General features: G+C 40.6%; 1 protein-coding gene across 1 annotated transcript in view; it reads left to right on the forward strand.

Annotated features, from left to right (window-relative positions):
• Window positions 1-13,825, forward strand: part of JAZF1 (JAZF zinc finger 1) — a 143,268-nt gene extending 129,443 nt beyond the window's left edge. Inside the window, exons 4-5 of the mRNA XM_060782017.2 lie at window positions 10,237-10,406; window positions 11,591-13,825. Coding sequence (XP_060638000.1) covers window positions 10,237-10,406; window positions 11,591-11,767 — 347 coding nt within the window. The 3' untranslated portion in view covers window positions 11,768-13,825. The remainder of the gene's footprint in view (window positions 1-10,236; window positions 10,407-11,590) is intronic.
• Window positions 13,826-14,302: the final 477 nt, after the last annotated feature.

Consider the following 14,302-nt stretch of genomic DNA (forward strand, 5'->3'; position numbering starts at 1 on the left):
CCCAGGATTTTTTGCCCCTGATTAAACCCTGTGATTTGGTGCTGTCTGGAATTGTCCAAAGTCTCCTACATGACTTGATGGATCAGGATCAAACTTGGCTCAGATACCATTCATTATCCAACTTAAAATCATTGAGTAGTTTGAACAAAAAAATCTTCTGCTTTCGGACCCAAAGCAGAGGGAAAGAAAAAGAACAAAGTAGCTATATGGCAATATATGAGGGAAATGCAGGCTGCCTGCCCACCTTTACCTGGGTGTTGCCATGGAGGTAGGAGAAGGGAAAAAGTAGGTAGGCAGCAGTCCCAGCAACACCCAGACCACATCAAATATATACTGTACACTAGTATATATCTGTATGCTAATGCTTTATGTTAAGCCACTCTGAGTTTCCTTTGGGAGAAATAAAGTACAGTATAAATAAATATTATAATATATATTTGTAGTATATGCAAAAGGTCAACCCTCCCATTAGACAGATGGAGATAGCTACCTTAGGCAGGAGATTTGAGCATATATGTATGCCAGGTCTACTGTTGAGTTTTGTATATACTATTGCATATCCTGTACCTTCTTCCAAAACTGTATTCTTAAGATTGTGGTAGCATTGGGAAAGACTGACATTTGGTTTCCTATTCCAAGATGTTTTGTTGAAAGCTCATGCTCAGTAGTCAGCCTAAGGCAGCCCCTGTTGATTGCACATGTATCTTAGTTTATGTATTTTCTACCAATTTCAAAAGATGAGTTATGTTAACCTTGTGCCAGGAAAGTAAGCAAGTCCAGTGTCAGTTAAAGTCAACAAAATGCCTTGTGGCCTAACCTTTCATTTTCTTAGACATGCATAAGAAACATGAAATGTGTGTATTCCTTGGCCTGCAGACTTGGCTGGCATAGTGCATCAAGCTGAATCCCTTTTTGATGAATGTGGAGGACCACTATATTGGTAGCTGTCTGAGTACATGAAATTAGAGGAGGAGGATCATTCTTAAACACCCTGAATGTCGGATATTTATGCCAGCAGAACTTACTTTAGTGAGAAGGAAAATCCCATTTAATGCATTTTATTCACTTTTTAAAACACTTTAGGGGGAAATTACATCCTTTAGTAAATAAAAGGATGAACATAACATCATGGCTCACTTCAGGTAGAATGGTGTCAAAAAGAGCACATTTCCAAACTGTAGGTGGACAGCTTGCACCTCACTTATTACATTAAGGATCACTGGATGAGAAGTTCTGCTTGCTTGCAATGCCATAGAAGCTACAGGACTCATTCACATAATTGCTCAATCAAGCACAAAGGCTGAGTATTATTTTTATTTTATCAGAAGTGAACCAAGGGCACAGTTGGAATGTATTTCAAAAAACACGAAGTTTAAAAAATTGGCATTGTATTAAATGTCCTTTGACCACTTGGAGTGCCTCTGGTATTTCTATAAAGAGGTCCTCCGTTGTGCATGTGGCAGGGCTCAGACTACATTGTAATAGATAGTCTGTGGTTTGCTCTCCACATTCGCATGTAATGGACTCCACTTTGTAGCCCCATTTCTTAAGGTTGGCTCTGCATCTTGTGGTGCCAGAGCGCAGTCTGTTCAGTGCCTTCCTAGTCGCCCAGTCTCCTGATAGCCCAGAGGAGAGCCTCTCATTTGGTATCAGTCATAGCTTGAGGTTCCGGGTTTTTGCCTGCCACTTTTGGACTCTTGCTTGCCGAGGTGTTCCAGAGAGTGTCTCTGTAGATCTTAGAAAACTATTTCTTGATTTCAGACATTGGTGTCCTGACTGATATCTGAAAAGAGGATGGGACAGACATGTCACTGGCTTGGTCCTTTCATTATTTGCTGCTACTTCCCGTCGAATGTCAGGTGGTGCAATACCGGCTAAACAGTATAATTTCTCCAGTGGTGTAGGGTGCAGACATCCTGTGATAATGCGGCATGTCTGTTTTAGTGTGGCAAGATGTGTTCCATACTGGGCATGCATACTCAGCAGCAGAATACCAAAGTGTAAGGGCAGATATCTTCACTGTATTTGGTTGTGATCCCCGGGTTGTGCCAGTCAGCTTTCTTATGATATTGTTTCTAGCACCCACTTTTTGCTTGATATTCAAGCAGTGCTTCTTATAGGGTCAGAGCATGGTCCCTGGGCAAAGTTTGGGTGAACAAGAATATATTTTGACCTAAAATGTTATAACCTCTGTGACCCCCCACCCCACCCAAACGGATACACAAGAAATCTGTGTTTCAAGTGCCAATGTTTGATTCACCCTTGCCTCGATAAACTAACTGTGAGCCATATCTCAGGCAGCATGGAGAAGTAACAATGTGAACAAGACATTTTATAGCCTCTACTGTAAGCAGCTGGATGACTGTTTTACAGCCATAAACCATATTCAAATCTATTGTTATAAAACAGTTCTTGAATATATCTTTGCAACTTTGTGAGCTGTCATTCATTTACAAATGCACTTTTTATTGCCCGCCTTTATCTTAAGCATGAATCTGTTCCAGATATTTTTCCTTTTAAAAAAGAGAGAAGAGAAAGACAAGAATAGAGAGAGAAAACATTGTGTGTGTCAAGAGAGTCTGTAACCCTGAAATATTGTCCCAAAGTCGTGTTCTTAATTTAAAAATGCAATCCCAAAATAGCAACCCGTATGGATGCTCTTTGCACTTAAAAGCCCAGTCTTTTCTCTCTATCCTTCCAGCTGTTCTTTCTTGGGTGTCTTTAAAAGTTTTGCTCAAAATCAGTTAAAAGTGCTCTGGTCAAAAGTGGGAAAACGTCGTTTTTCCTTCATTGGCCCGGTTGAGCCTGTTGTGTGTGCCCCAGCCAGGAAAAGAAAAGCTTGTCCCTGACTAGGGCTTTTTTTTATTATGTCTGAGTTAATTTGCAGGATAAACCTTTGGTGGGCAGGGACCTGTTTGGTTTTATTTATTCATTTATTTGCTCTTTTATTTTAATTATCTCTTTTAGAAGGACTTGCACTGTAAAACATTGCCATTTAATTGCAGGAAGTCTACACTGCAGTGGCTAATAGATTGCATTTGTTAAAATGAAGCTGTAAGCAGACTGTTTAGGAATGTTTTAATGCTGGGGCTACATGGAGAAGTTGGGTTGATCGTGTTTTTCTGCGTGATGCATAAAAGCAAAGATCTTTACCCTGAAAGGGTTTTTGTTGTTGTAGAAAACAGGATTGGCGGGGGGGGGGGGGGATTTTTATATGAGAATGCAAAACAACTTCCTGAGATAACAGGCACATGGTGCCCATAAAATGTCAAGAGAGCATTGTGTGTTCAAATTGTAGCACCTCTGCCTCATTTAAATGGTAAGTTTTGAGATCAAACCCAACAGAAGAGTACGCATCATTTGGCATCAGTTAACTGTTTTCCTTTTCCCAAGCTTTCCATTTTTTGCAGGGCTTGTGGGCCCAGAACCCCTTCAAAAGTTTTAAAACCTTTACTATATCTATATAAATAAAAATGTAATGTTCGTTTATGGGATTAACAGAACTCAAAAACCGGTGAGCGAATTGACACCAAATTTGGACACAAGATACCATTCAAAGCAACCAATGTCCTTCACTCAAAAATTCCTCTTAAAAAACAATAAGACCTTTAAATTTTTAAAAAGGAAAAAGGGAACACAGTGCATTTGTGCAAACCCATTCTCTTCCCCCCACACCCGCCACGCGAGCACAGCCAGCGTGAAAGGCACCAATGGCCATCCTCCCTCACTGCTGGATCAGGGCAAGAGGCAAGGGAGGCTAGGAGCACCAAGGAGGCCACCTTACCTCACCTCCCCCTTCTGTTCAATTCTGTCAGTGGTGTTCAGCATGCTTATTGATTGAAGGTGAACTAAAAATCCCCAATCTCAAGTACCAGCCTAAGCAGCAGAGGCGGAGAGGCCTCTTCCTACACCTCCTGCCTCGCTCAAGACCTGGCAGAACAGCCCCAAGGCCGCCTTGAGCCCGGGAGCGGGAGTAGGAAGAGGAGACCTCTCCATCTCCACCGCTATGCTGCTGGTGCACCGTGATAGCTGCCGTAGCAACTGTGCCTGGCTGAGGCCTGGCCTCCTTTGCCCAAACACAGTTGCTGACAGAGAGGCCTGGGCTGCATCCTCTTCCTCCCTCTCCTCCCACTCCCCCCTGGCTCAAGGCCCGGCAATGTCAGAAGGAGACCTTGGGGCTGCTCTGCTGGTTCTTGAGCTAGGGAAGTCACATTTGGGCATATTGAGTATTCCTGCCAAGTTTGATCCAGATCCATCACCATTTGAGTCCAATGCTCTCTGGAGGTAGGTGAAGTACAACTCCAAAACTCAAGGTCAATGCCTACTAAACCCTTCCAGTATTTTATCTTGTTCATGGGAGTTCTGTGTGCCAAATTTAATTCAATCCCATCATTGGTGGGGTTCAGAATGCTCTTTCATTGTAGGTGAACTATAAATCCCAAATTTCAAGGTCTACCCCCCCCCCCCCCACCAATCCACCAGTATTCAAATTTGAGCATATTGGGTTTGCAAGCCACCCTGAATCCCTCCTCGGAGGTTGAGAAAGACGGTGTATAAATGGTCCAAAAATAAATAAATAATTGTGCCAGATTTGGTCCAGTGAATGAAAATACATCCTGCATACCAGATATTTACATTACGATTCATAACAGTAGCAAAATTTCAGTTATGAAGTAGCAATGAAAATAATGTTATGATTGGGGGTCACCACAACATGAGGAACTGTATTAAGGGGTCGCAGCATTAGGAAGCTTGAGAACCACTGATGTACAAGGTGATAAAGAGTTAAAGGGTATAAATTCCATAGTATACAGTAGGCAAGCCATCCCCCAAAACATGGGAATTAAACATCCCACCACAATGGGTTTTGTCGTGCCCGCATCTTTTAGACACAGTGGCAGCAACGGTAAAAAGCTCCATGTTATGAGTTCCTTAGTTCTGTTATGAATAAAAGTAATTGTTCGGCTTTGGGGTAGCATCATTCCTCTGTGGGACCAACAATATTATCTGACTTACCCTGTGACATAGAATATTTCTACCTGGGATTTGCTCAAGTGAATAAAAATAAATATAGGGGTTGCATCTGGAGACGAGCATATCAATAAATTAGCATTACATAGAAATCACCCTTGTAAAACGAATTTACCACATTTTATTTCAAGGAAGCAGTTGCAGTACTCATATATTGGTTGTCTTAAAATAAAAAGTACAGTCATAAAACTTTTTTATAGAATGTACAAGTGCCACAAAGACAAAGTGTGAATCTAGGTTTTTATAGGAGATCATTTGAGTTTGCAAGAAATTTGAGTTTTGCTGTAAGATTGCTATTGGACTTGAAAGTAAGTTGCTTTCTTTCCAGAAGCGGTCAAAATGGATTTAGCAAGTTTTGGAGAAATAAGAAATTTGAATTCTTCAGTGAGGAAAATGATTTTTGTAGATTGATCAAAGAAAGGAAGTAGTGCGGTTGGAGAACTGGGGAGGAAGAGAGTTTACATAACCAGTTATATAACTTTAAATGGTGGCCAGGATCTAAGGAATCTTGAAACTGGTTCTGAGCACTGGAGGGGTTGGCAGTTTTGGGATTTATTTTTGTTGCACAGCATACTCCCTCATTAATTGCATACTGATCTCAAAGAGGGAGTTTCAGAAATCAATTTGTGGTGGGTGCCAGCTAGTTAAAGGGTATGAGAGTGTCAAATATTTCATTCGACTACAGCCAAGAACCTACAAAGCTCTTTGCCTTGTGGCCAGCGAGTAGATATTTATATAACACCTCACTAGAAGTTATGACTTTATATCAATGTATCCCCTTTTCCACCCAAATGTAAGATAGCTAATTTTGAAAATCAAAATCATGTCATTGTGCCAGAAGGCGAGCCTGGTTTTTGCCCCCGCATAGGCTTTTAAATGTCTGATTCAGAGAGCGTTGAGTTTGACTTGGCAAACTGGTATTATTTGGCTGTTTCATGTCTTCATTTCCTCTTTTATTTTATTTTAAGTTGCGAGCGAAAATGTCTATATTGGCAAAAATAAGCTTTCCCTTTGGTATACCACAAATGGGCTTCTCAGCAGACATACATTAGCTGATGCATCTATATTCGTTTGTATACCTGATAGAGCAACTTATTGCCTGTCTGTGGCAGAAAAGTCTGTCTTGCATAAGTATTTATTTATTTTATTTATCGTGTCAGGAGCAAACCAAACAGTTGTATTGCATTTTTAAACAAACAAACAAAACACAAAGTTTGCAAGCTTGGTAGTTGATTAAATGTCCTTTGACCAGTAGCTGGCCACTTGGAGTGCCTCTGGTGTTACTATAAGAAGGTCCTCCATTGTGCATGTGGCAGGGCTCAGGTTGCACTGCAGTACGTGGTCTGTAGTTTGCTCTTCTCCACACTCGCATGTTGTGGATTCCACTTTGCAGCCCCATTTCTTAAGGTTGGCTCTGCATCTCGTGGTGCCAGAGTGCAGTCTATTCAGTGCCTTCCAAGTTGCCCAGATTTTTGTGTGCCCAGGGTTGAGTCTCTCATTTGGTATCAGCCATTGATTGAGGTTCTGGGTTTGAGCCTGCCACTTTTGGACTCCCGCTTGCTGAGGTGTTCCAGCGAGTGTCTCTGTAGATCTTCACTGTGTCTGGTTGTGATCCCCAGGTTGTACCAGTCAGCTTTCGTATGATAATGTTTCTAGCACCACTTTTTGCTTTATATTCAGGCAGTGCTTCTTGTAGGTCAGAACACGGTCCAGATTGATTCCGAGGTCTTGAATAAGTGAAGTATTTAATTAAACGTTCGAGCAAGATTATTGGCTTGACAAGAATAAGGTTTGCATGCTAGAAATTGATCACAAGACAAAACCAGCAGGAAAATACCCTCTGTAGGTAACCACTGTATATACTCATGTATAAGTCTAGAAATGTTAGTCAAAAAAGCAATGCAAAAAATCTGGGTCATCTTATCCATGGCCCGGAGACCCCGGTAGCACAATGGGTTAAACTCTTGTGCCGGCAGGACTGCTGACCGGCAGTTCAAATCTGAGAGCGGGGTTAGCTCCCGTATGTCAGCTCCAACGAGAAGGTAATGGTGCTCCATGCAGTCATGCCGGCCACATGATCTTGGAGATGTCTATGGACAACGCTGGCTCTTTGGCTTAGAAATGGATACAAGCACCAACCCCCAGAGTCGGACACGACTACACTTAATGTTAGGGGAAATCCTTTATCTTTACCTTACAGGATTAACCATCCCTTTTCTGAGCAGAATAGCAAGAGGTGAGAGCTTAGTTGGGAGAACCTAAAAGATGCACTATCTCTGTCTCTACTGTCTCTGCCATGGCGCTACTTCTGGCCTTTTTGAATACCTGGCTGGAAAATGGTTACAATTGCAACTCTTTGCCACTTTTTTCTTGAGGGAGAGTCAAGAAAGTTGAGGGGTTTGATTCTAAGCTCTTCTCTTTCACCATTTTACTAACAGATAGGGATAGTTCCCTTTTCAATAAGACACAGTGCTTACATTGAGCCATTTTTTTCGTGTCAGGAGTGACTTGAGAAACTGCAAGTCGCTTCTGGTGTGAGAGGATTGAGTGTCTGCAAGGACATTGCCCAGGGGATGCCTGGATGTTTTACCATCTTGTGGGAGGCTTCTCTCATGTCCCTGCATGAGAAGCTGGAGCTCACCCCGCTCCCCAGATTCAAACTACCAACCTTTCAGTCAGGAGTCCTACTGGCACAAGGGTTTAACCCATTGTGCCTCTGTAGTTTGTCCTGTCTGTCACATTAATGGCAATAGAAGAAACCAATTCATACCAGATGAATGGAAGACCCCTAGGAAATGAAAGGGAAAATCCACACAACAGAAGTGCTCCATGATGCAACACTGCTTATCATACTGTAAATCGTAATTCACAGTCATAGTATTGTTTGTGCAAAGCATGGCAAGGAGGGTTAGCATGAGTTCACATTTGACTCACTCTGAATGAACCAAGGCAACAGAATCTCTCAGCAGAGAAAGGGGAATATTAAGCTTTTTGGATTTGCAAGCCACAGTTGCAGAGACCTGTTCTCAATGGCCGCACCAAACCAGAACTTACTTATCAACCTCCTGAGTAAATACCTTGCGGCAAGTTCAGCCCTGGCTCTGATCTGAAATCATTCCAAGGCTTGAAGGCAGAACCAAACACATGACTCAGCCAGGGCCAGAAACATCTTGCAATGTCAACATTAGTCCTTGCCAAGATCGTGACAAGCCTGTGGAGTCTTTTCTCCCCTCTTAGACCTCCCCTTCCCCCCTCCCTTATTTTACTGCTGCTTGTTACATACACTCGGTGTGGCTACTGAAAGTCTGCCTTCTCGGTTACTCTTGGTCTCCCGTTTAATGTGCGCCTCACACAGCGTCGTATTAATATTTATTGCAACTTTAAAAAATAAAATTAAAAAGCTTGCCACGTGGTCCTCGAAAGACCGCTGCCGTTTATCTGGAACATAATGCTGTATTAGCACAGCACACAATGCAATTTATCCTCACACCTGGGGGAATGGATTTCACAGCTGTAATTGCGACAATATAATTCTTATTAATGTTGTGCTATAATTCCTATTAATTCCAAAGGGCTAGTAAATGTATTAAGACTTGTCAACATATTATTTTACACTGTTTATGATCGGGAGAATTATGTCCTTCACGGGTTTTACTGGGCAAAGGAAAAGCATTTAAAAACCTGCTTTGGTTTTGAGGAGAAGGAAAAAAGGTATTCCACCCCATCCCTCTGCCATTCCTGCTGGTGGGTCAAACAATTAAATAACTTTTCCAAGCAATATTTAGATGAAAGCCATAAAAAGGTGTTTACATATTATATTAGCAGAAATGGTTTAACAAATGAAGCACTGTATGTCTTATAAAATTCCAACTGTAATGAGGAGCTTTTATAAAATTTATTTGCCGTATTTTCCAGCGTATAAGACGACTGGGCGTATAAGAAGACCCCCAACTTTTCTAGTTAAAATATAGAGTTTGGGATACAGCTTACTTGTCCAAACGCATCCACCCCTACATCAAACCTCGTAATCTAAGATCATCCGGGGAGGCCCTGCTCTCACTCCCGTCAACAGCACAAATGCGTCTGGTGGGACAAGAGACAGGGCCTTCTTGGCTGTGGCCCCCGCCTATGGAACACACTCCCAAATGAGGTAAGACCGCTCCCTCCCTTCTGGCTTTTAGAAAAAAAATTAAAATCATGGTTCTGGGACCATGCCTTCGGGACAGTAGGTGTATGTAGCATTTTAGAGGGACATTGACTGGAACGGCGATTTGACTGACGAGATTGTTTTATTGTATTAATGTTTGTTGATGTATTGTTTTAATTGTGATTTATGTTTAGTTGTGGTTTTACTATTGTAATTGTTTGTATTGGCATCGTATCGGTGCCCAACATAAGGCATTGAATCTTGCCATTATTTATATGTAAACTGCTTTGAGTCCCCCCAGGGGTGAGAAAGGCGGTATATAAATATTGTAAATAAATAAATAAATAAATATATAAATTACTTGCCGTTTAAGACTACCCCTCTTCCAACACACACCAAATAATTTTTTTTTAAAAAAAAAATCAGATTTGATTTCAATTGTTGCACTCCAGGCAGGGAAGAAGCCCTCTGACTTAAAAACGCCACACAGCTGCAAGCAGTTTAATGAAGGTAATAAAAAAAAAAACATTAGCAGTAAAAACACTCCAAAGAAATAGATAAATCCAAATAGGTAGAAAGATAAGCAGGAACAAATAATCCAGGAAATAAATCCATCAAAGTACATGAAAAACCCACACAGAAACTTCCAAGGTAAAACTCCAAATCATGAAATCAAACAAGGTATAACTTGAATCTAGCCAAGGCAAGTCTGCAAGGTTCGCCACTACGTCTTGATTCAGTTCCAACATTGCTTCATCTGACCACAGATTCTGTACTTGGCACTTTCATCCCCTAATCTACTCTAAATCCCTGCCAGAAACTTGTTTCTTTTTAGCTTCAACTGTGTTATCAATTTTTCTCTCAACCTGGCAGGGTGCCTGAGAGATTGTTGTGCTATTCCATTCTGTCTGAAAACATGCCTTCTATCTTCTGTCTCATTAATTTCTGCATCTGGGCCAGGTTAAAAATACATGTCCGCTAGCAGTTGACCTGAGATGAAAGCAGATGACATGAAATGTTACATATACTTATTGCTGCTTTGATTTTGCTTCTTATAGGTAGTGAATATGATGAGGAAGAAGTAGACTATGAGGATTCAGACAGTGATGAATCCTGGACTACAGAAAGTGCCATCAGCTCTGAGGCTATCCTTAGTTCCATGTGTATGAATGGAGGGGATGAAAAACCTTTTGCTTGTCCTGTCCCCGGGTGTAAAAAGCGATATAAGGTAAGTGTGCAATTTAATGAATGATAAGACATCTGTATCCATGAGTGAACTTGCCCATGATGGCCTTGCTGTATGAGATAGGATTTTAAATCAGAAACACTGCAAAGGAAGTACAAACTATGGTCAAAATGTAAGGGGAACAATCTTTGACCTTTAAATTGCAATGATGATGATGATGATGATGATGATGATGATGATGACGACGATATGAATACAGTTGTCTCTCAGTCTTGCCACTTTTATACTCCAGTGCAGTTTCTCAATCTGGGGGCTGAGACCTCTGAGCAGGTCGCTAAAGACCATTAGAAAACAATATTTTCTGTTCGTCATCTGAGTTCTGTGTGGGAAGTTTGGTCAAATTCTATCATTGATGAGGTTCAGAATGCTCTTTGGTTGTAGGTGTATCCCAGTAACTACTACTCGCAAAGGTCAAGTCTATTTCCCCAAACTCCACCAGTGTTCACATTTGCGCATATTGAGTATTTGTGCCAAGTTTGGTCCAGATCCATCATAGTTTGAGTCCACAGTGCTCTCTGGATGTGGATGAACTACAACTCCAGAACTCAAGGTCAATGCCCACCAAAACCTTTCAGTATTTTCTGTAGGTCATGGGAGTTCGGTGTGCCAAGTTTGGTTCAATTCCATCATTGATGGATTTCAGAATGCTGATTGTAGATGAACTATAAATCCCAGCAATTACAACTCCCAAATGACAAAATCAGTGAACCCTCAACACACCCGATCTCGTCTGATCTTGTAAGCTAAGCAGGGTTGGACCTGGTTATTACTTGGATGGGAGACGGCCTGGGAATACCAGGTGCTGTAGGCACAAGTTCCAATTCCTATTTTCCCCAGTCTGCATTGCAGATGATCAAGTGATGGAAGATGTCCTTCAGTAACATCTGGGAACCCTAACTGAGTAAAAATGAAAGAGCACTGACCACAATGTAAAAACACTATAATTGACCCTCTGTATCCACGGATTTTCCATTCATAGATTCAACAGCCTTTTGAAGGCAACCATAAGGTTGATATGTCCCTTGATGGAAATGAGTTTGACACCCCTGTCTTAAATGGTTGACAGACATAATCCAGATAACTTGTTCTATGAAAACAATAGTTATTTCCAGACTATGTGATGTTTTAACAGTTACAGAGTAAATTTCACCCTGTTTTCCCTGCAGAATGTGAATGGTATAAAATACCACGCCAAGAATGGCCACAGAACACAGATCCGTGTGCGGAAGCCGTTCAAATGCCGTTGTGGAAAGAGTTACAAGACAGCTCAGGGTCTGCGGCACCACACAATCAACTTCCACCCCCCAGTGTCTGCTGAGATTATCAGGAAAATGCAGCAATAACATGCTGGTCACAACTGTGCCAAGGAATCCTCACCAGCATTTGCTGATTTTGAAGACAGCCACCTTCTCCGGGGAAGCACTGAGCAACCCTTTAAAACAATTTAAATGCATGCTTTACAATTTTTTCTGTAATTTTGGAATGATGTATCTTTGTAGAGTTAATGATTTTTGTACATTTGCACATATAATCATCGTGCTCATATACATTACTTTGATATAAAGGTGCTAAAAGCTACAAGTTTTTTTTCAAGTATTTCCCCCCAGAAAGGAGAATTAGAGGATGCTGTTTAGTCCTGCAGTGTTAAATAAGGATGGGAAGAGGAAGAAAGCTTGGCACTGCAAAACTTCAAGATTGTAATGTGATTGAAGAGATTCAACACATCCGTTCCCACGTGCTTGCAAAACCAAAACAATCCCCCATTATCCACCTGGTTAAATATGCCTTATGTAATAGAGTTATCTGTGGGATAGCAAGGTTTTAGGTATTGGAATTATAAATAAAGAGAATGTTTAACATATACTAAGAATATTTTCATACTCAAATAACATACATTAAAAAGTGTGCTTGCTGTATTTTATATTACCTTGCAATTTCTTTAGTTCTCTGAAATGCTGAAAATCTTTGCATCTGAAATAGTAAACCACGTTAGCGTTAGGATCCCTACTTCTCTGTATACAGGATGTGATGTAAATGTCAACTCCCAGCCAGATCCCATGAACCCAGGTCCTGTTATTAATCCCCAGTATCAACTGCTAAGAAGACACTAGGAGATGGAGCGCAAATATTACAAGGGAGAAATTCTCTTCATCTGAGATGAAGCTCTGAAAGCACTTTGTAGTTCTTGATTGCCAACAAATTTAAATGTTTTTGTGTTGCCAACAGTTGCAGCTGCTAACTAGTACTGACAAGTGGTTGCAAATAAAAAAAAAACCTAGTCATGATTTTGAGAGGTACACTATCTGTGTTGAGGAAGTTTCCATTTCCATTTCCAGTGGACCTTCCAAGTTTTTTTTTGTATATATAATATATATATTTTATAACTTTCTGTGGATTGTTGCATTCCGCAAGTTTAGCGTTAAGAATTTCTTTCTGAACTTTTGAGACATCATGAGCCTTACTGAAAATGAAGTGCTTCTTGGAGCAGGTACTCGAAAGAGAGCCCCGAAACAAGGGCTGTCGCAGAGTTACTTGTGTCTGGACCATACCTAAATGCATCACTTGTTTTATGCTCTCCTGCCTTCTCCTCTGGGGTAAGTGCTAGCAAAGATGAACCCATTTAGTATGCAAAAGTGGCATTAATTTTAAAAAATTGGGAATTTTCCTCCCTTTTGGGAAAACTGTTTTAAGTTTCGACAAGTAATCCTCTTTCGTGTATTTTGTATTTATATATGACATGGGAAATTTGAGTCTTTGTTCTTTTAGAATATAAGAGATTGCAAGAGCAAAGAGTCTAACTAGGTAAAAGTTAAGATTGTTCTGAATTTTTAAATCTCTCATAATGAGGGTTGAAGATTTTAAAACAAAGCCGTGTTTAAACAGATTGCCCCAAACTCATTTGGAACACAGTACATTGTGTTGCACAAATACCAGTGTACAGGATTTGTGTTCCACAAATACCAGTGTACAGGATGATCCAGACATGAAATTACTATCTGTTGCTCGTACTTAAAGCCCTGTTACCCACCTCCTTTTGACCATCGTTTAGCCTGTTCTGAGTGAAAGACATGAAGGCAGACTAAACAAAGTAATGTTGTTGCATGTGCTTTCCACAATTCAATCCAGTTACTATTTACCTAGTCATTGTGACAGTATTAGACAGGTAAAAATGGGACTATTTTGTTATACTGTGTATAGTGAGAGTATTGTACTGTGTCTGTGAAAATGTGCTTTAAATTATATTTTCCTATATTTTGTTGGGGACAGAATCCATTAAGTTTGGACGTCACAGGAAGTTTGTTTTAGAACTGAACACCACAAAAGTGCATCAAAAATGTCATTCAATAAAGCTGCTTAAAAATGTAAATTGAATCATCTTTAATAAATTGCCTCTGACTCAATATGAAACTGGTTATTGCTTTTAAGTGTAAAGACCCTGTGATAGAAAATGAAAATCATGCATCAGATTTTTGGTTTTAGTAACAGGAGTGGGAAAGTCATAAAGCAGGGATGGGTATTTGAACAGGAAAGCAGGCAACAGCAACATCCAAAGCTGTCGTAGATATGCAGGCTTCCAGAGATCTCCAGGTTGACTTTTAGCTTCTTAATATCAGGTGGTTACATCAGAGATAAAATCTGAATGTGAACACAATGCATTATAGCCAGTAGGGATTCTGAATTCATAAACCAAGAGAAAGTCTAAGCATTACTGAAAAGAAGATAATTGGTTTTTAAAACATGGAAGCATATGAGGCACTATTTATTTATCGTATCAGGAGCGAACCAAGGGTACAGTTGTGATGAAGTTGAGAAAACATATCTCAACTGTATATTAAGTATCCTTTGACCAGTAACTGGCCACTTGGAGTGCCTCTGGT

This window comes from Anolis sagrei, chromosome 6, assembly GCF_037176765.1.
Source record: "Anolis sagrei isolate rAnoSag1 chromosome 6, rAnoSag1.mat, whole genome shotgun sequence".
In the NCBI taxonomy this organism is placed as follows: domain Eukaryota; kingdom Metazoa; phylum Chordata; class Lepidosauria; order Squamata; family Dactyloidae; genus Anolis; species Anolis sagrei.